The 18,715-nt window shown below is 46.3% G+C and overlaps 2 protein-coding genes across 2 annotated transcripts; one reads left to right on the plus strand and one right to left on the minus strand.

Annotated features, from left to right (window-relative positions):
• Window positions 1-272: 272 nt before the first annotated feature.
• Window positions 273-14,494, minus strand: kiaa0586 (KIAA0586 ortholog). Its single transcript, XM_055230937.1, has 26 exons — window positions 14,148-14,494; window positions 13,108-13,180; window positions 12,876-13,017; window positions 12,536-12,597; window positions 12,176-12,245; window positions 12,026-12,098; window positions 11,819-11,888; window positions 11,561-11,648; window positions 9,650-10,425; window positions 9,285-9,357; window positions 8,564-8,728; window positions 8,139-8,319; window positions 7,924-8,070; window positions 7,704-7,849; window positions 7,513-7,632; window positions 6,663-6,847; window positions 5,929-6,095; window positions 5,171-5,391; window positions 4,544-4,767; window positions 4,213-4,445; window positions 3,893-3,939; window positions 3,667-3,765; window positions 2,992-3,106; window positions 2,341-2,423; window positions 1,674-1,872; window positions 273-424 (listed from the first exon to the last, which is right to left on the minus strand). Exons 1-26 carry the CDS (start codon window positions 14,326-14,328, stop codon window positions 273-275), a joined length of 4,092 nt encoding a protein of 1,363 aa, XP_055086912.1. The 5' UTR covers window positions 14,329-14,494.
• Window positions 14,495-16,041: 1,547 nt separating this feature from the next.
• On the plus strand, window positions 16,042-18,478 carry timm9 (translocase of inner mitochondrial membrane 9 homolog). The gene is made up of 4 exons (XM_055231068.1): window positions 16,042-16,116; window positions 17,101-17,149; window positions 17,244-17,339; window positions 18,238-18,478. Exons 2-4 carry the CDS (start codon window positions 17,111-17,113, stop codon window positions 18,367-18,369), a joined length of 267 nt encoding a protein of 88 aa, XP_055087043.1. The 5' UTR covers window positions 16,042-16,116; window positions 17,101-17,110; the 3' UTR covers window positions 18,370-18,478.
• The last annotated feature ends 237 nt before the right edge of the window (window positions 18,479-18,715 follow it).

Consider the following 18,715-nt stretch of genomic DNA (forward strand, 5'->3'; position numbering starts at 1 on the left):
GTCCTGTTTTAGCACTGCTTTACCCCCTGGTTTAGTCCTAATTTAGTCCTGCTTTAATCCCTCTTCAGTCCTGCTTTAGTCCTGCTTTGTCCCTGCTTTAGTTATGCTACAGTCCTGCTTCAGTCCTGGTTCAGTCCCCGGTTCAGTCCTGGTTCACTGTGGGACAAATCTTAATAACACGCAGATGCAGATAAACTTTTGTGTAAAGTCTTTATTAAACATAAATCTCTCTCAGATCAGTTTAAATTAAAATGAAAATAAAATGTTCAGGTTCAGAAAACATCACTGGAGGAGTCGGACGCTACAGCGCCCTCATCTGGTGAAGGCACAAACACATCTACCGTCAATACACCAGGACCACCCTCTTCCCAGACACCGCCTCCAGCACCTCCTGCTCCCCAGACACCTCCTTCCCTTTCTTGACCTGGGAAAATAAATGCGGATGTTCAAAATGGCTCCACTTTATGAAAGGTTTGTGAAAATATTATATGACTTTTGTTTATTTAAACTGACAGAGAGGACCAGGACTAAACCAGGACTAAATCAGGACTAAATCAGGACAAAAGCAGATCTAAAGCAGGATTAAACCAAGTCTAAACCAGGTCTAAACTAGATATAAACCAGGTCCAAACCAGGGCTAAACCAGGTCTAAACCAGAACTAAGCCAGGACTAAAACAGGTCTAAACCAAGTCTAAACCAGGTCTAAACCAGGACTAAACCAGGACTAAACCAGGACTAAACCAGGACTAAACCAGGTCCAAACCAAGACTAAACCAGGTCTAAACCAAAAACTGAAGCAGGGACTAGTCCTGCTTTAGTCCTGCTTCAGTCCTTAGTTTAGTCCTGCATCAGTCCCGCTTCAGTCCTGCTTCAGTTCCTAGTACAGTTCTGTTTTAGTCCTACTTTAGTCCTGCTTTAGACATGCTTTAATCCCGCTTCAGTCCCTGGATCAGTTCTGGTATGTCTCATCTCTTGGTCTGTCTCCATGGTAACCCTCCCACGCTGTCTCCGTGGAAACACCCTGGTGAAGCTTAGATACGGTTGTCACAGAAACTCCCCGTTCTCCTCCAGGAAGAGTCTGCAGGTCTGACTCAGGTCTGACCCATATCTGACCCTCACTGCGGGTTAATGCTCAAGCCTAAGGTCAGGAGGGACACTCTGAAGTAACTGGTCAATTGAAGTGAGGAAGTTTAGGAACAGGGTCATTTGTTCAAGTTAGGAAACGGGTTTTGTTTAGGTTAAGGAGAAGCAGAAGCGACTGTCCCTGAGTCTGAACATTTCACAAAAAGGGTTAAACTCAGACTGATATATCTGTGTAAGTTTAGGTTATGTGGTCCTGGTCTAGTCCTGGTCTAGTCCTGGTCTAGTCCTGGTCTAGTCCTGGTCTAGTCCTGGTCTTGTCCTGGTCTTGTCCTGGTCTTGTCCTGGTCTTGTCCTGGTCTTGTCCTGGTCTTGTCCTGGTCTTGTCCTGGTCTTGTCCTGGTCTTGTCCTGGTCTTGTCCTGGTCTTGTCCTGGTCTTGTCCTGGTCCTGTCCTGGTCCTGTCCTGGTCCTGTCCTAGTCCTAGTCTCGATTTAGTTCTGATTTTGGATCTGGTCCTGGTTTAATCTCCATGTGTCAGATTCATGTGCGCTCAGTGCCCCCTGCTGTATACAGGAGGGAGGTGTTCTCACTGCTCCTCTGAAGAGTCTCTGGGTCCCGGCTTTGGTCTTTCGTCTGGTCTTTGGTTTGGTCCTGGCTCTGATTCTGGTTCTGGTCCAGGGTCTTCAGGGTCTCCTGGTTCTTAGGAGGGTCCTGGTTCTTAGGGGCGTCCTGGCCCTGGTCTAGCTCCAGATCAGCGTTCGGTTTGGGGGTACAGACTGGAGCCGAAGTCTGAAGAAAACAGAGATACACTTTGAGTGTGGTCTAAGATTTGGACAAAAAACCCCCCACAAAAAACCCCCCAAATATGAATGATATTATTTGATTTGGACAAAGGCATCACACAACATCTGACCTGAATCACTGAATCAGAAACACAGAGGGGCAGGTGTGACCAGTGAGGTTCATGGTTTACTTTTCTGTTGTTTAAATCTACTTTAGTGACACTCTGAAGATGACTGCTGCTGTGATTTTGGGATGTACAAAAACTGAGCAAATTTGCTCTGTAAAACCAACAAAATAATAATGTTTTCCTTCTTCTATCTGCTCTGCTCCACAGCCTTTTCCTGACTTCTGACTGGCTGTGGATCTTTGCATCAAAAACACCCAAACTGACCACTGTCCAATAGAAACCATGGATTCATTACACAGTGTCCTGTGTATAAGGTTATAATGACAGGGTCACATTATCACAGTCACCTGCAGCAGGTGAGAGTCCAGGAGGTCAGAGGTCAGCACCCCCTCAGACAGAGCACTCTGATTGGTCCACTCGAGGACATCCCCTGAACACAAACAGGCATGGGATTATTTAAAGGTCCTATATAACGTAAACCTGACTCTTGTGAGCTCCATGTTATAATGCTGTTCCCTCCTCATAAACATACCTGGAGTTGTGTTTTGTTTCATTCACACGTTTCAGTAACTCTTTATTATTAGTTTGTCTACATCTCTAAAGCTCAAAATGCTCTGTTCCACCTTGTGACATCACAAAGTGATAATTTTCAAGTTAACAGCTCCTTTTTCATTTAGTTCAGTAGAGATTGGCAATTCTAGAGCTAAAATCATCCAAATGATTTTAGTGAAGGTGTATGGAGTTTAAAAACACAGTGGAGCAGTTGAGAGAAAAACTGAGCCTAAATATGCAGGGTTTGTGTGCTAAACATCTGTGAATGAAACAAAACACACCTCCAAGTATGTTTGTGATGAGGAAACATTAGAACAGAGATCAGAGAGTAGAGTCATATGGGCCTCTAACAGCTTTAGATTAAAAGTGACACCATGCTGGTGTCGGAGGAGACTACATAAACATCTTTACACAACACCAGAATTTTGCACAGTCTATGTTCTCACCTGTGATTGGACTGGCCTGACCCGGAGACCTCTCCTGATTGGTCACATCTTTGATCAACTCATCTTGGATTTCACCGGCACTCACTTCCTCTTCTTCCTCTAAGAAGCCCGAGCCCTGCAGGTCAAAGGTCAGGCATCAGGTTTACATTTGCCTCTTTACATTACATCATCTACAGTGTCTTCTAATGTTAAGGTTAAGCTCTATTGCCATATCTCAATGCCAGTGGGACCCCTCTACAGTGCTGGGACTCCTCTCCAGACCTAGAGCTAGTCTTGGTCAAGACTAAACCCACCCAGACACAGAAACAGCATGCAAACTCCACACACAGACACAGGGAGAACACACAAACTCCACACAGACACAAGGACAACAGGCACACTGCACACAGACAGAACACGCAAACTCTTATCACAGGCTGTGGGCAGGGCGGGGCTTACCTCGGGCTTACCTCTGGCTGCGGGGCTTACCTCGGGTTGCGGGTGGGGCTTACCTCGGGTTGCGGGCGGGGCTTACCCCGGGCTGCGGGCGAGGCTTACCTCGGGCTGCGGGCGGGGCTTACCTCTGGCTGTGGGTGGGCCTTACCTTGGACTGTGGGCGAGACTTATCTTGGGCTGTGGCCGGAGCTTACCTCGGACTGTGGGCTGGGCTTATCTCAGGCTGTGGGCGGGGTTTACCTCAGGCTGTGGGCGGGGCTCTCTTTGTTGCATCTTTGTGATGAAGCTCAGTAAAATGCTGCTGCTGTGAATCTGCCCCTCACTCGGGGGGTCAGGGTCCTAAAAAGAAGTTATAAAGGAGAAGGAGAGAGTTAGTTGAGCACCACTCTGCTTCACCTGCTACAGGAGGAGCAAACCTGTGACAAGAGCAGAGGCTCTGTCCGCACTTGTCTGATGAGAGACTCACCATCTCCTGGAGCTCGTGCAGAGAGCTGGAGAAGCTGCAGCCGTCCTCTGGAATCACACACACAAAAACATGTTAGATTCAAAATCTGAAAATACACAGTTTAGAACATACACTTATAAATATATAAGACACTACTGAGCTACTGAGTAAACTTTAAAAACACTGAGGAGAAATTATGGATCACCACCTGATGACATCACCAGGTGGAACAGAGTGTTTAGCGCCCTGTAGAGGGAGACAGACTCAAGGTGTGTTTGTGAGGATAGAACATTCTGGTTTAAACTTGTGACTAAAGCTCAAATAGCAGAAACATCCAGTACCGTGTATCGCCTGCAGGTGGCGCAGGCTTAGCAACAACTCTCCCTCTGAGATGTGTCGTGGGGCGGAGTGAGTGGCCCCTGGGGAGGAGAAGGAGGGGGATGAAGGGGAGGAGGAGGGAGAGGAGGAGGCGTTTGGAGGAGTGGGAGGCTCAGGGGGAGGAGGGGAGGACACAGGAGCAGGGGTGGAGTCAGGGGGAGGGGCGAAGACAGGGGGAGTGGGGATCCTAGGCTTACTGCAAAGAGAGAGGAAGAGAGAGGGGGGGTGGTTAGATATGGGAAGGGTGAGTAAACTCCAGACTGAGGACTAAACATGCCTGACTCCGAGACTCACTCTGATTCTTCCTGTCTCTCGGCCAATGGCGACTCAGCATTGGGACATGTGACCGAAGGGGTGAGAGGAGGTGTGGCAACAGGCTCAGGGGGCAGGTTCTCATTTGCATTGGGCCAATCAGAGAGTAGCGGCGGTGTGGGTGTGGGCGTGGCTACAGGAGAGAGGGGTGGAGTCTGAAGAGCAGGGGGTGGAGTGTGGACCGGTGTGGGCTCAGGAGTCGCCACCTGCTGGAACATAACAGAACAAAAAAAACAAAACACTGTTTAAAAGGCCATGTTCTGCTAGTCTCGAGTAGACGAGGAAACAACATTAGCCTGTAACACAACCTGTAGTTGTGTTTTGTTTCATTCACACATCTTTAACACACAAACCCTGCATATTTAGGCTGAGTTCTTCTCTCAAACAGTAAACACTCCACCTTGTGATGTTATGTGGTAATACAGAGAGTGCTCCAAGTTATCAAACTCTATTTACCTTACTGTTTCTGGAGTCAAATCATGAAAATAAAGTCAAGATAACGATTGACACAGATTTGGGGTATGACACTGCCACAGTTCAACACTGGGCTGAATCCTCTGAGCCTCCATTTTCTGCACCGACGAGGGCAGACATTTTGTTTTCCCTCACCTCCGGAGTCTCAACTCGGTTCGGCTCAGTTTCTTCTAGTTCTCCTCCCAGTTCAGATCCTGGCTTGGTTCTGGACCCAGTCTCTGGTTCCTGGGACTCTCTGGACCCCAGGAACAGAGCCACAATCTCAGTCAAGACCTCCAAGACCAACCCCCGAACCTGGTCGGAGTCCAGGTTTAGTCCAGACTCCACCTGAAGCTGTAGACTAGAGTCTCCATGATCTGAGGGTCAAAACAAGGGGGATTAAACCAGGACTATACCAGGACCAAACCAGGACAATACCAGGACTATACAAGGATTAAACCAGGACTAAATCAGGACTAAACTAGAACTAAACCAGGAGTAAACCAGGTCTAAACCATGACTAAACCACGATTAAACCCAGAGTAAACCCAGGAACAAAATAGGACTAAAGAAGGAATACAGCCGGACTAAACCAGGGACTAAACCAGGGACTAAACCAGGGACTAAACCAGGGACTAAACCAGGGACTAAACCAGGGACTAAACCAGGAATAAACCCAGACTAAACCCAGGAATAAAACAGGACTAAACCCGGGACTAAACCCGGGACTAAAGCAGGGACTAAACCCGGGACTAAACCCGGGACTAAACCCGGGACTAAACCCGGGACTAAACCCGGGACTAAACCCGGGACTAAACCCGGGACTAAACCCGGGACTACACTAGGGAGTAAAATGGAATGGAACCAGGATTGAACCAGGATTAATACCAGGACTAAAATGAACCAGAACTCACTGAGGTCAGACGCAATGTTGTGCTCTGATTGGATGGGAGACAGTCTGTGGGCGGGCTCAGGCCTCTCCTCTGGCTCTGATTGGTAGTCGTAACATGTGCGGGTAGGGTCAGTGGGAGGAGGACGGGACATCTCACAGATGAACCTTGACATGAGCTGCTGCTCCACCCTGAACACGACACACATGTAATTTAAAAACATAACACTATCCCTCTGACACAGAACACCACCCTAACCCCGACACAGAACACGCAGAACACTACCCTAACCCCAACTCAGCACACCACCCTAACCCCAACACAGAACACTACCCTAACTCTGACACAGAACTCGCAGAACACTACCCTAACCCCAACTCAGAACACCACCCTAACCTCAACACAGAACACACAGAAGACCACCCTAATCCCGACACAGACAACCGGCCTAACCCTAACACACTTATAAAACTTATATACACTTTAAAATGTTTGCTTCTGTATAACTGTACTATTCCATGAGCCATTTCCTGTTAAACCAGATGTGTACTGATGTATTTTATCTCTCATAAGCTGCATATGTGAATGTTGCACTGTTTTATTACAGCCTTATACATTTATATGGAGCGCTGTTCCAAGAGATTTTGGTGACCATCCCGCACATTCTATTGTATAAAATATCTTATTCTTTATTTTTAACAAGTGAAAATAAATCAAATTAAACTAAAAGTGTGAGTGACAGGACTGAGTTCTATTACCACTGCACCAGCCGCTCCTCCAGGGCCTCTCGGTGGATGCTCAGGCCCAGATCGAGGCTCTGTCCCTGGGCAGAGGCCAGAGCGGAGGGAGGGGGCTGTGGAGGGAACAGTGGACCCTGGTACTGCACCGGGTCTGGACCAGGCCCTCCCTCCAGCTGCAGAACCTCCTCAGAAGCATCAGGAGCCTGGGACCAGAACAGAGCACATGAACCACAGACTGTGTATATCTCCAGACATAGCTAACCCGTGTGATGGAAATTTAAGTATATTCATGTTGTATCTTTAAAAGCATTTGATCTCAGGGGATTTAGACGGGGATGGAGACTGTGATCAGTGGGCCCTGTCCTGTCTGTATCTGATGTAACAAAGAATAAAAAGAATTTTTCTGTATTTCAAAACTCACCAAGCTTCGCAAATGGATCACTTTTCATTGAGAATTGTAATTTTTCCACAACACCTGCTAGCCGTGGTGTGCCAAACTGGAAGCAAGCATGGGCGCACTTCGGCTCCATTTCTCTCTGTAACTGCTGTTGTCAGACATGTCATTTTGGTCTTAAAATGTTGGTACTAACCCACATGATCCTGAGTTTTTTTTGTCCAATCAGGCGCTTCTTCCCTGAGGTTGTTCCCGCTAATGTTAGCAACAGATTTAATTGCGAACAGAAGGGTCATTACCTTCAACAGCCTTGCTCTTGATTGGCTCTTTGGTTGCTATGATACTCACAATTGGAATTCCAAATATGGAAGCTCGGTGAGCTCATTTGGAGCTGAACCTTGTGGGTGACGTCACACTCACAAAGTCTATGACATGAACAAAAAGCAGAAGTCACTGGGATCCATGTGAGTTTACCTGTTCCATGTCCGCCACAGACAAGAAGTGTGTCCCGGGAAACTCCACCTCTTCCTGCTCCTCTTGGACAGGGGCGGACTGGAGGATGTTCACCACCAGAGGCACTGCAGCTTCTGAGGCCTGAGATACAGACATGGGTTTAGACCTGGTTTAGGCATTTGTATGTTTAACATGGTAACTCCAGTGTCCACCTCTGCCTCTTGCTCATCCTCTCTCACTGCGTCTCCTGAGGTTTCGACACTTTGATGCGTAATGTCACTTCCAGCAGAGGGCAGGCTCTGGACAGGGACGTCACTTCCCCCGGGGGCTCTATGGGAGGAGTCTATCCTGGGTCTTCCTATCAATCATCGTGAGGTCACAACATTAGAAACAAAAAACATTTGGATTTGAGTTTGACACATTCGTACTGACTCAGAGGGATGGCTGTGAGTGGGAAACTGGACCCAGACTGAACCGGACCAGGACCAGGACCAAGACCGAGACCAAGACCAAGACCAAGACCAGGGTCTAAACCAGGCTCAGGACTGGTCTGAGTCTTGCAGGACTTGAGCTTTACTCCTGACACACAGACAGTAGTTAGTTCCTGATTGGTTGATTTGTTGTTGGGTTTCATTTTAAAACTTCACCTCTGACGCTCTCCACAATTCGGGGGCGCGGCCTGTTGTACCAGGGGGCAGAGCTAGGGGAGACGGGTGAGTTCAGGCGCAGATAGGGGCTCCGCTTCAGACTCCGCCTCTGCCTCTCGTAAGCTGCTTTACCGTAAAGACGGCGCAAGTACAGCTCCGGGTCTGCGGACAGGTCTGAGGGCTGGGAAAGAAAACACAAAGTAGAACTGTAGAGTAGAGTAGAACCGAACCAGGATTTAAACCAGGACTATACCGGGACTGAAACTGGGGCTAAACCAGGGGCTAAACCAGTGCCTAAACCAGGGGATAAACAGGACTTAAACTGGTTAATCACAAAGTCTAATCTAAAACTAAATGAGGATGAACACAGAGAAAAAACATATCACTATCCCGGGTCTAAACAATGACCAAAGTCAGATTCTAACCGGTTTGGTGCTGGTTCTGGTGGGTTTTGTAGGGGTTGTTCTGAGCGTGCTCTGTGGCCTCACTCTGCCTAAGGAGGCGGGCTTTCTTCTGTTTGCTGTGTTTCTATTGGCTAAGACCTTGGTTCTAGCAGAGTCCGGTTTGACTGAAGACTTTTGGACCTCAACCTGAAACAGAAGCAAGACCAGGATCAAGACCAGGACCAAGATCCTTTTGGTCAAAGCCAGGACACAGAGCTCTGAGCTAAAGAACCTCATGAAACTCAAATGAATGTGAAACTGCCGAGTTCTCGCGCTCTCACTCATATCTGGCACATATCTCTGGACATAACCTGTTGCATAGACTACATATATAAATGGACATTGCTAACCTACTAGCATAAACTGTGTGCATATATATATATATATATATATATATATATATATATATATATATATATATATATATATATATATATATATATGTTCAGGTTCTGTCTTAAAGTGTTTGTAGGTTTGAGAGGGGAGTTAAAGAAGCAACAATCCTTCATTGAACAGAAATGGGGGGCTTAGACATGCTCTTTTCCCCATATATAACTCCATCCATAGACCCAAAGCAAAACAAAGAGAACAGAGGATGCCAATAGGTGTGAAAAAACACCCATTAAGAGTTATCCCTCTGTGCTCCCTCTGTCCTCAATCTCTCCTCCCTGTGTTCCCTCTCTCCTCCCTCTGTCCTTCTCACCTGGATCTCTTGGGACAAGGTACTGATCAAAGAGTCCACAGTTTTCTTGATGCGGATCTCATCAGAACAGTCTCTGAAAAATAGAAAAAGTACAAATTTACTAAAGTGGGTCTGAACTGGGTCTAAAGCGAAACTAAACTGGGACTAAACCAGAAGTACCTGTTCTGTGAGGAGTACCTGTTCTGTGAGGAGTACCTGTTCTGTGAGGAGTACCTGTTCTGTGAGGAGTACCTGTTCTGTGAGGAGTACCTGTTCTGTGAGGAGTACCTGTTCTGTGTGGGAATACCTATTCTGGGAGAGTACCTGTTCTGTGTGGGAGTACCTATTGTGTGAGGGTACCTGTTCTGTGGGGAGGGGGGGGGTACCTGTTCTGTGCAAGGGCGTTGAGGTGACAGTGCAGTAGATCTCCGGTTCTGGCTCTGAACTGAGACTCCAGATTCTCCTCCAGAACTTTCCTCTGCCTCTGGACATTCTTCAGGACCAGCCTGGCCTCGTGCAGAACTGAAATAGAACTCTGCGGACCCAAGACCCTCTGTAGTCCCGCCCCAGATCCCCCTAGACTCTGCGGTTCCGCCCCACATACCTCTAGACCCTGCAGTCCCCCTAAAACCCGACCACAGTCCGGGCTGCTCAGGCCCTGTTTCGAGGAGCCACCATTCTGTCTGTGCTGTCGGCCATTTTGAGTGTTGGTCTGAGTCCCTCTGTTGCGCTGCTCCACTTGGCTCTTTTGTGATTCTTGGTGTCTTTTGGTCCTGTTTTGTGAGTGATGTGGCTGAGCCTCATCCCTCTCCTCCTCCTCCTCCTCCTCTCGAGTTCTGGTTTGGTTGTTTTGGTTCCTCAGATGTTCCTGATGAGATCGGATCCGCTCTTCTAAATACTGGATGTAGCCCTCATGGTTCTCTACATTGCTTCTCTGTGGCTCTGATATTGTGGCCTGAATTTGAGATTCTTTCACACTTTTTGGCTGGGATTGAGTTGTAGTTTTCGCCTGGTTCCTCGTGGGGTGACATCTACTGAGCGCGCTCAGACCGGGCCGATGGAGGATTCTGGGGGATTGATTCTTTTGGGTTCTGGGTCGGTTTTCTTTGGAAGGAGATGGCCTTGGTTCAGTTTCAGGGGATTTTTTTGGTTCTTCTCGCTGCTGAAGACAAATCACATGACAAAGGTTTAAGAGCGGAATTAGGGCTGGCAAAAAAATAAAAAATCAGATGCTAAAACTATGTCTGTGTAATCCCTCAGTCGTCCAGGTCTGATCAGTAGTAAAAGCCAAAGTTAATTCTGTCAACTGGACAAATCGTTGTAGGAGTGAAGACATTTCGCTGCTCATCCAAGCCATTTCTTCACTTCTGGTCAGATTGCTGGTGGACACTGTCTTATATCTATCTGAAGGGAGGAGATAACTGCACTGAAACTGTAAACAGCTTTGTTTACACTTTCAGCCTTAATGGGCCTATTGGCCTATTTCCTTTGTTTTGCTTTGGGTTTGAGGATGGAGTTATATATGGGGGAAAGATGATGTCTAAGGCCCCCATTCCTGTTCAAGGAATGATTGTCTTTCCTAACAAAAAATGCTACTTTAACTCCCCTCTCAAACTATTTCTTTTCTCTGGCCAAGATCTGTACCTCACTATCTTCAAAGGAGTGGTTAGTGGCTTTGAGATGGAAATGTACGGCTGGCTGGGGTCCAGAGGAGCTCTCGCGACGGTGTTGGCACATTCTCTTATGAAGCGGCTGTTTAGTTTCTCCAATGTAACGCACTGCACTCTTCATTACACTAAATGGAGAAGACCAGATTACTTTGTTTATGGCTCGAGTTTTTGTCCTTTGGGTGACCTTTCCACCATATATAACTCCATCCTCAGACCCAAAGCAAACAAAGGAAACAAAAAGAACAATAGAGCTACTCAGTAGGCCTATTAAGGCTGAAACTGTAGTTTTGTAGTTTCTTTCCAGTTTCAGTTTAGTTAGCTCCACCCTTCAGATAAGATATAAGGCAGTGTCCACCAGCAATGCGAACAGAACTGAAGAAGTGGCTTGGATGAGCAGTGAAACGTCTTCACTCCTACAACTTTTTGTCCAGTTCACAGATTTAACTTTGGCTTTTACGACACTAAAACTAGTATCAAAACTAGATACTCATTGTTTGCAGTTATGTTTTTTTAACAAAATAGTTTTAGCTCAATACTGTGATTTCAAATGTCCTAAATAAAACAATGACCCACGAGTGTCGTAGAATAGATGATTAGAGATTATAGATTGTCAAGGCCGTTTCTGACCGTTAAAAGCGCCTTCATCTCACTCCTCAGAAGTCCCACCTCCCGCAGGACCTGATTGGCTGTCAATGAGGCCGACTCTGCAGGCAAACTGCACATAAAACATAAAACTGAAAATGTTGTCCATTTGTAGTCCATTTGTAGTCCATTTCAAGTCCGGGTCTAGTCCTTTTCTAGTCCATTTCTAGTCTGGGTCTAGTCCGGTTCAAGTCCATTTCTTGTCTGGATCTAGTCATTTTATAGTCCAGGTAGGGTGCTGACCTCTCTGTAGCTCGCTCACAGCAGCAAGAAGGAGCCACAGTGGCAGGTAACATCTCAGCGGCTCTGGGCTCTGTGGGAACAGGAGCCAGAGGGGCAGAGGAGCAGGGGCAGAGGAGCAGAGTCAGAGGAGCAGAGTTAGAGGAGCAGAGCCAGAGGAGCAGAGCTCGAGGAGTAGAGGAGCATATAGAGTTGATTGACAGGTGTTACCTGAGCTCAGGTGTGCTGTGGGCAGAGCCTGAGTTCTCAGGGCTATCTTCAGAGCGGAGTCCAATAACTGGTTCTAAAAAAAACAGACCCAGGACACACAGAAAACAGTTAAAAGTTCCGTAATGTGGTTTAGACAGTCTTGATCATTACCTGCAGAAAGAGCTGCTGCTGCTGTACAGTCTCCATTCCGTGAAGAGCCTCCTCCCTCACACTCTGGCCCCTGGAACAAACTTACAAACTTATAACTGGCTTAGTCCTGGCTTAGTCCTGGCTTAGTCCTGGCTGAGTCCTGGCTGAGTCCTGGCTGAGTCCTGGCTGAGTCCTGGCTGAGTCCTGGCTGAGTCCTGGCTGAGTCCTGGCTGAGTCCTGGTTTAGTCCTGGTTTAGTCCTGGTTCAGCCCTGGTTCAGCCCTGGTTCAGCCCTGGTTCAGTCCTGGTTCAGTCCTGGTTCAGCCCTGGTTCAGCCCTGGTTCAGCCCTGGTTCAGTCCTGGTTCAGTCCTGGTTCAGTACCTGTATTGCTGCAGTAGTTTCTGGACTGACTCTGTGAGCTCTGTAACTTTCTTCATGTCCAACTGAAACAGAACTCAGACATGTCAGAGAATTATACACCACAGTTTTGTATCATGTTTTACCATGTTTTTGTATATTTATGGAGAATTGTCATGTGGAAGCATCGGTGACATAGGTTTGTGGGCGGAGCCTTGTACAGGCTCATACTGTTAACCGTAAGGTGGTTTGAATAGGGCCCGGGAGAGGGAACAATGTTATAACATGGTAGAAAGCTAAAATATGGATTTTGAATATTATCCCTGTTTGACAAGAATGAACATACAGAGCGCTTTGAGCTCACCTGGTTTACTCCTGGGGGATTGTTGGAGGGTGATTCCAGGCCTGATACACTGTGGAGGCTGTGGTCCTGTTCTTCAGCGCTCTGCCGTGGTGCATCCAGCAGCGTGACTCTGACCTGTTTCCTTTGGGGGGCGCTCTGACACCTGACACAGGATGACACCTTTATTTAGTTGTGCTCAGTATTTTAGTGTAAACCTTTACAAGTCTTCACATCACCTGTCCACCAGCCTCACCTTTGTCTGAGCGCCTCTAGCCCCGCCCCTCGGCTTCCAGCAGGCAATTGGATCGTCTGCAGTTCATCATCAGCTGCATAAAAACAAAACAAAAGAAACATTGGAGATCAGATCTGACACTAACAAGAGACATTCATAAAGCTCCTCTCTTCTGTAACCCTGTTCTAATGTGAGGTAATGTCCCACAGTGGGGCTTTAACCCTGTTCTAATGTAAGGGAATGTCCCGAAGTGGGGTTTTAATCCTGTTCTAATGTCGTGTCCTTCTCAGAAACATCTCTGGACTTGTGTTTTGTTTCATTTACACATATTTCAGTAATTCTGCACATTTAATGTGTGTCCCCCTGCACAGCTGATGATGTTATCAGATGGCGATCCAGAAATGCTCCTCTGGGTTTTTAGTCCACACACCTTCACTTTAGCCTGATTTATAGAGATTTATTCCAGAAACATAGTCTCAGATAAATGAATTGTTTACCAGACCAAAGGCTGCAGTCCCCTTCCATAGACTGTAGGCGGAGGTATGTGGACAGAGGTAATGGTCAGGATTACTTTGAGATAGAATGTCCTCTCATAAATAAAAATAATCCTGTCTTTTTATAGAAAAAAAAATAGCTATAGTATAGACCTCTACAAACCTGTTCTGAAATGCCCCTGTGTGTCAGATGCCCACCCTGTGTCTCCATGGGGTCTTATTTTGTGTAACAGCTGCTAACCCTGTTGTTTAAACCGGTACAAACATGTTCTGAAGTGCATGTGATTCTTGAATGAATGTAAAGTTCAGATTTCAGTCTCTCAGATGTGAATGCGCGTGGAGTTCACAGTGTGCACTCTGCTTAGCCCCTCTGTGCATACAGGTCTACAATAAGGCCAGTGAGGTGGACGTGGTGTGGATCAGACGAAAAACACTATACTAATACTTAGATCGTCTAACAAATCCATTTCCATCTCAACTAACTCTGTAATCTGACCCGTTTCTCTTCCCTTTAGACCAGGTGCCTCCTAGCACTTGAACAGCAGCGGGGCGTGTGTGTCAGCTTACCCGGCAGAGGAGGTGCTCTGCCCGGCCTCGGGGCCGCAGAGGGGTCGGTGTTCTGGAGCGGCACTGCCTCGTGTCTCTGAACACGGAGATTGGCTCTGGTGGATCGGATTAGCACGTCCCCAGGGTCCGAGCAGAGTGAGGCGGACAGCGGCTGGCCTCGCCCCGGGTTTGAAGACAACATTCCCTTTTTCAAAACTTTGAAGTTTTATATTTTAGTGACAGTTAGCATCGCGGCTAACTGAGGCTAACTGTTCAAACTTCCCGCTCTGAGGACTCAAGTTGTTAAAGTGAAAAACACACAGAAACCACACGCACGGGTTTAATAAAGACTGCTCTCCAAAGCGGTCACGACTCAGGCATTTATTTATGAAGAAACGGTTTTTAAAAATGTAAAAATTCCCAAATGTGAGACCTTAAAAACTACACTTGTTGCTAAAAACAAACACTCACTTCCGGTGAGTCCCAACAGGACAGCGCCGCCAGCTGGGCACATGTCGTTTCATAAAAAAAATAATAAACGTGTTTAATAAGTTTGATTTAATTTTATGCTCAGAGTTAGAATATTATGGCCTCTTTTGGCTCCATAGAATTCTGGCTATTTGTTTAATTAACAGAACACCTTAAGATAAAGAAATTATTTAATTATTAAGTAGCCACTATATATAGAATAATATACAGTAAATCACTTCAACGGATTTATATGCTGATACTGGTCTAGTCCTGTCCTCTGTCTAAACCAGGTCCAGATAGGGTAGCTCTAAGCCAGGACTAAACCAGGTGCAGGTAGGGTCCCTCTTGTCCCATTTATTTAGAAAATATGTCACGTTTTGACCGGTGTTGTACAGAATAAACATTTCTGTGAGGCTGTGATCTGCACCTGCTACTGTTTATTCCAGTCTCTCTCTGTGTTCAGACTGATACAAACTCAAAATCATCATCTTATTGCAGCATTCATGAGCTTGTCCTTATTTGTACTATTTGGTCCAGAGTCTGGTCTAAACCCAGACTAGCCCAGGACCTCAGGGTACTGTCCCCAGGTTCAGTCCTGGTTCAGTCCTGGTTTAGTCCTGGTTTAGTCCTGGTTTAGTCCTGGTCCAGTCCTAGTTCAGTCTTGGTTCAGTCCTTGTTGAGTCCTGATTCAGTTGTGGTCCAGTCCTGGTTCAGTCCTGGTTTAGACGACGGATGCTCCTGTCCGTCACAGCAATGGCCACACCCCCGTCCACTGTCAACTTCACCTCCCACTAGCTCCGCCCAGTCAGACTCAGACCCGGATCAGGACCAGGACTAGACCAGAGACTGGACTCAGCAGGATGTATGGCACACAGGATCTGGAGGAAGAGTCAGATGCTCTCCCTGTGTGTCAGAGTGCTTCAGATGCCCTCCCTGTGTGTTAGAGTGCCTCAGATGCCCTCCCTCAGACCTTGGGGTATGAGTCAAAGTGTTTGGGGTGTGGGGGGAACTTCTGCTGCTCCTCACCAAACAGGTTGGACTGCCGGACTTTGAGCTCAGAGTTGGCCATGATCAAGTCCAAATGCACCTCAGAGGAATCTGTTTAAAGAGGGGGTATTTACTTCTATGGGGTATTAAAGAGAGGGTATTTACTTCTATGGAGTTTTAAAGAGGAGATACTTTACTTCTATGGCATATTAAAGAGAGGGTATTTACTTCTATGGAGTTTTAAAGAGGAGATACTTTACTTCTATGGCATATTAAAGAGAGGGTATTTACTTCTATGGAGTTTTAAAGAGGAGATACTTTACTTCTATGGCATATTAAAGAGGGAGTATTTACTTCTATGGGGTATTAAAGAGGAGATATTTCCTCCTGCTCTCTGTGTTCTCTCTGTATCCTCCTCCGTGTCCTCCTCTCCGTGTCCTCCTCTCCGTGTCCACGGTGCGGCGCTGTCTCTCCACTCTCACGTGTCCTTCTCACGGTCACGGATCAGATCGTGGATTTGGCTCAGACTCAGGTAAACTGGACCCGAACTCGCCCCGAAACTGCTCTGCCCCGGGTCTGGATCGGTTCTGCCCCGGGCCACACGGGGCTGTACCGGGTCCGGAGCTAAGCGGCGAAAGAACGGGACGTTTCTGACGTAAACAGCGGGAACTCGTGTTAGCTGTTAGCCTCTGTTAGCATCAATTAGCCTCTGCAGCCAAATCTGACTAAACCAGGTCTAAAACAGGAATAAACCAAGTGTAAACCAGAACTAAACCAGGTCTAAAACAGGACTATCCCAGACTTAAACCAGGTCAAAAACCAGGACTCTACCAGGTCAAAAACCAGGACTAAACCAGGTCTAAACAAGAACTAAACCAGGTTTAAACCAGGTCTAAACCAGAACTAAACCAGGTTTAAACCAGGACTAAACCAGGTCTAAACCAGGACTAAACCAGGTTTAAACCAGGTCTAAACCAGAACTATACCAGGTCAAAAACCAGGATTAAACCAGGTCTCAACCAGGTCTAATCCAAGTCTAAACCAGATCTAAACCGGGACTAAACCAGGTGTAAACCAGGTCTAAACCAGGTCTAAACCAGGTCTAAACCAGGACTAAACCAGGACTAAAGCAGGTCTAAAGCAAGACTAAAGCAGGACTAAAGCAGGACTAAAGCAGGAACTAAAGCAGGAACTAAATCAGGAACTAAATCAGAAAACCACCCAGCATCAAAAACAGTGTTAGAACCTTTTCCGCTGTGAACACGACTGGTTTGTCTTTCATCATGTTTACGGCTGAAAATGTGTAACATGTCGGTATTGGCTGATTTGATTGATTTTTATCCACTGGGTCAAACAGTTACAGAGTCAGACAATTCACAAGTCACTTCCAACAACTGTGCTGTAAAAATGTTTATTATAGAAACTAGGAGCCTATTGACACATTAAAGAGAAGACATCGGTGATGCCACTGAATCCTAAACTGTCCGTCCTAAAATCTTGCATGTTTGTGTCCCAGTGTCAGAGCCATGGCTGTGCAGGTGTCTGAGTCGGATCAGATCAAACAGGTGAGGTTTAAAGACACCTGTGCACGCCTAGAGCAGTGCACACACATCTCCTGTATGTGGCGCTCTCCTTAACACATCCTGCGGTTTGTTTCAGTTTAAAGAGTTCCTGGGGACCTACAACAAAGTGACAGAAAACTGCTTCATGGACTGTGTCAAAGACTTCACCACCAGAGACGTCAAACCAGAGGAGGTACCATGTCATTTATAACACCACCACAATTACACCAGTCACGATTATCATGGCCAAAATAATTGCAATTAATTATGATCTCAGTATAATTATTCAAGTTTAAAAACAGTTAAAATATTTTCTTGATATGAATAATTCTAACTTTACTATTATGAACAGTGTCCATACTTAAACAGTGAAGAGATCATCAGGAGATGTACGTTTGTTCTGCACATTCTGCTCATGTAAAAAACATTATCTTTGTTTGGCAATTCTCACGATTTTATGAAATGTCCCACAAAAGATTATTGTGGACCCTTTTTATCATGATAAACCATAGTATTAGTTTAATGTCCCTCCTCCTCCCACACTGACCAGGCCTTTGGGTGGTCTGAATGCAGCGTCACGTTCACAGCTTTCGACCCTCACATCACATGACTGAGGACAGGACTAAATGCCATGTGATTAATAACATGGCATCTGGTTTATTCTAATTCTTTTTTTTTTTTTTTTTTTCATATCGGGTCAATTCAAAATGTTCTTGATTGTGTTTAAATGTGTGCAGTCTATGGGTCCTCTTTATCCAAGGGAGTTACTGCAGCCCTATACTCTACCCAGAGCCCTGAGGTCAGCTGACCAGTTCCTGACTATGGAACAGCGCCCTCTGCCTGTCAGATCCTCTGTTTTTAACGCAGTTTCATAATGGACTGAAAACCCACCTTTTTTCCTGGCATTTAACACTTGACCAAACTCTTCTCTCTGACATTTAACACGACACAGGACATACAGGTGTTGCATTGTTCTGTTCTTGTGTGTCGTGTATCTGTAGATTTTTTTTGCTGACTGTTGTAATGTGCTGTTTTAATTGTGTTATAGAAATAAACTTGAATTTGAATCCAATTGAATTTGTTTGTTCCAGTCGAGCTGCTCGGAGTCATGTCTACAAAAGTACCTGAAGATGACCCAGAGGATCTCAATGAGGTTCCAGGAGTATCACATCCAACAGAATGAGGCACTGGCGGCCAAGGCGGGGCTCCTGGGGCCGCGGTGATGTCATCAGGAGGAAGGCAGGGCTCCTGGGACAGGCCTCATCATGTGACCTCTGTACAGTTTCATGTTTGTGTGTTTTTTTATGATTTTCATGTGAATAAAAGTATGAAGCCGTGTGTGGTCCTCCTCCGTCTGTTTAAAGTGAGCCGTCATCATAATAACCATCATAACATCAAGACATCATTCTAGTTCTATAGAATTAAAAAAAAAGTGTCAAAATATTCAATAAGAAATTGTCAAAGGAGAGGAGCAGAGGACAGGAGTGGGTCTGAGGAAAGCAGGAGGGTCAGAGAAGAGGAACAGAGGAGCAGTTGGGAGGAGCAGAGAAGAGAGGAGGAAGAAGAGGA

This window comes from Periophthalmus magnuspinnatus, chromosome 22 (assembly GCF_009829125.3).
Source record: "Periophthalmus magnuspinnatus isolate fPerMag1 chromosome 22, fPerMag1.2.pri, whole genome shotgun sequence".
In the NCBI taxonomy this organism is placed as follows: domain Eukaryota; kingdom Metazoa; phylum Chordata; class Actinopteri; order Gobiiformes; family Gobiidae; genus Periophthalmus; species Periophthalmus magnuspinnatus.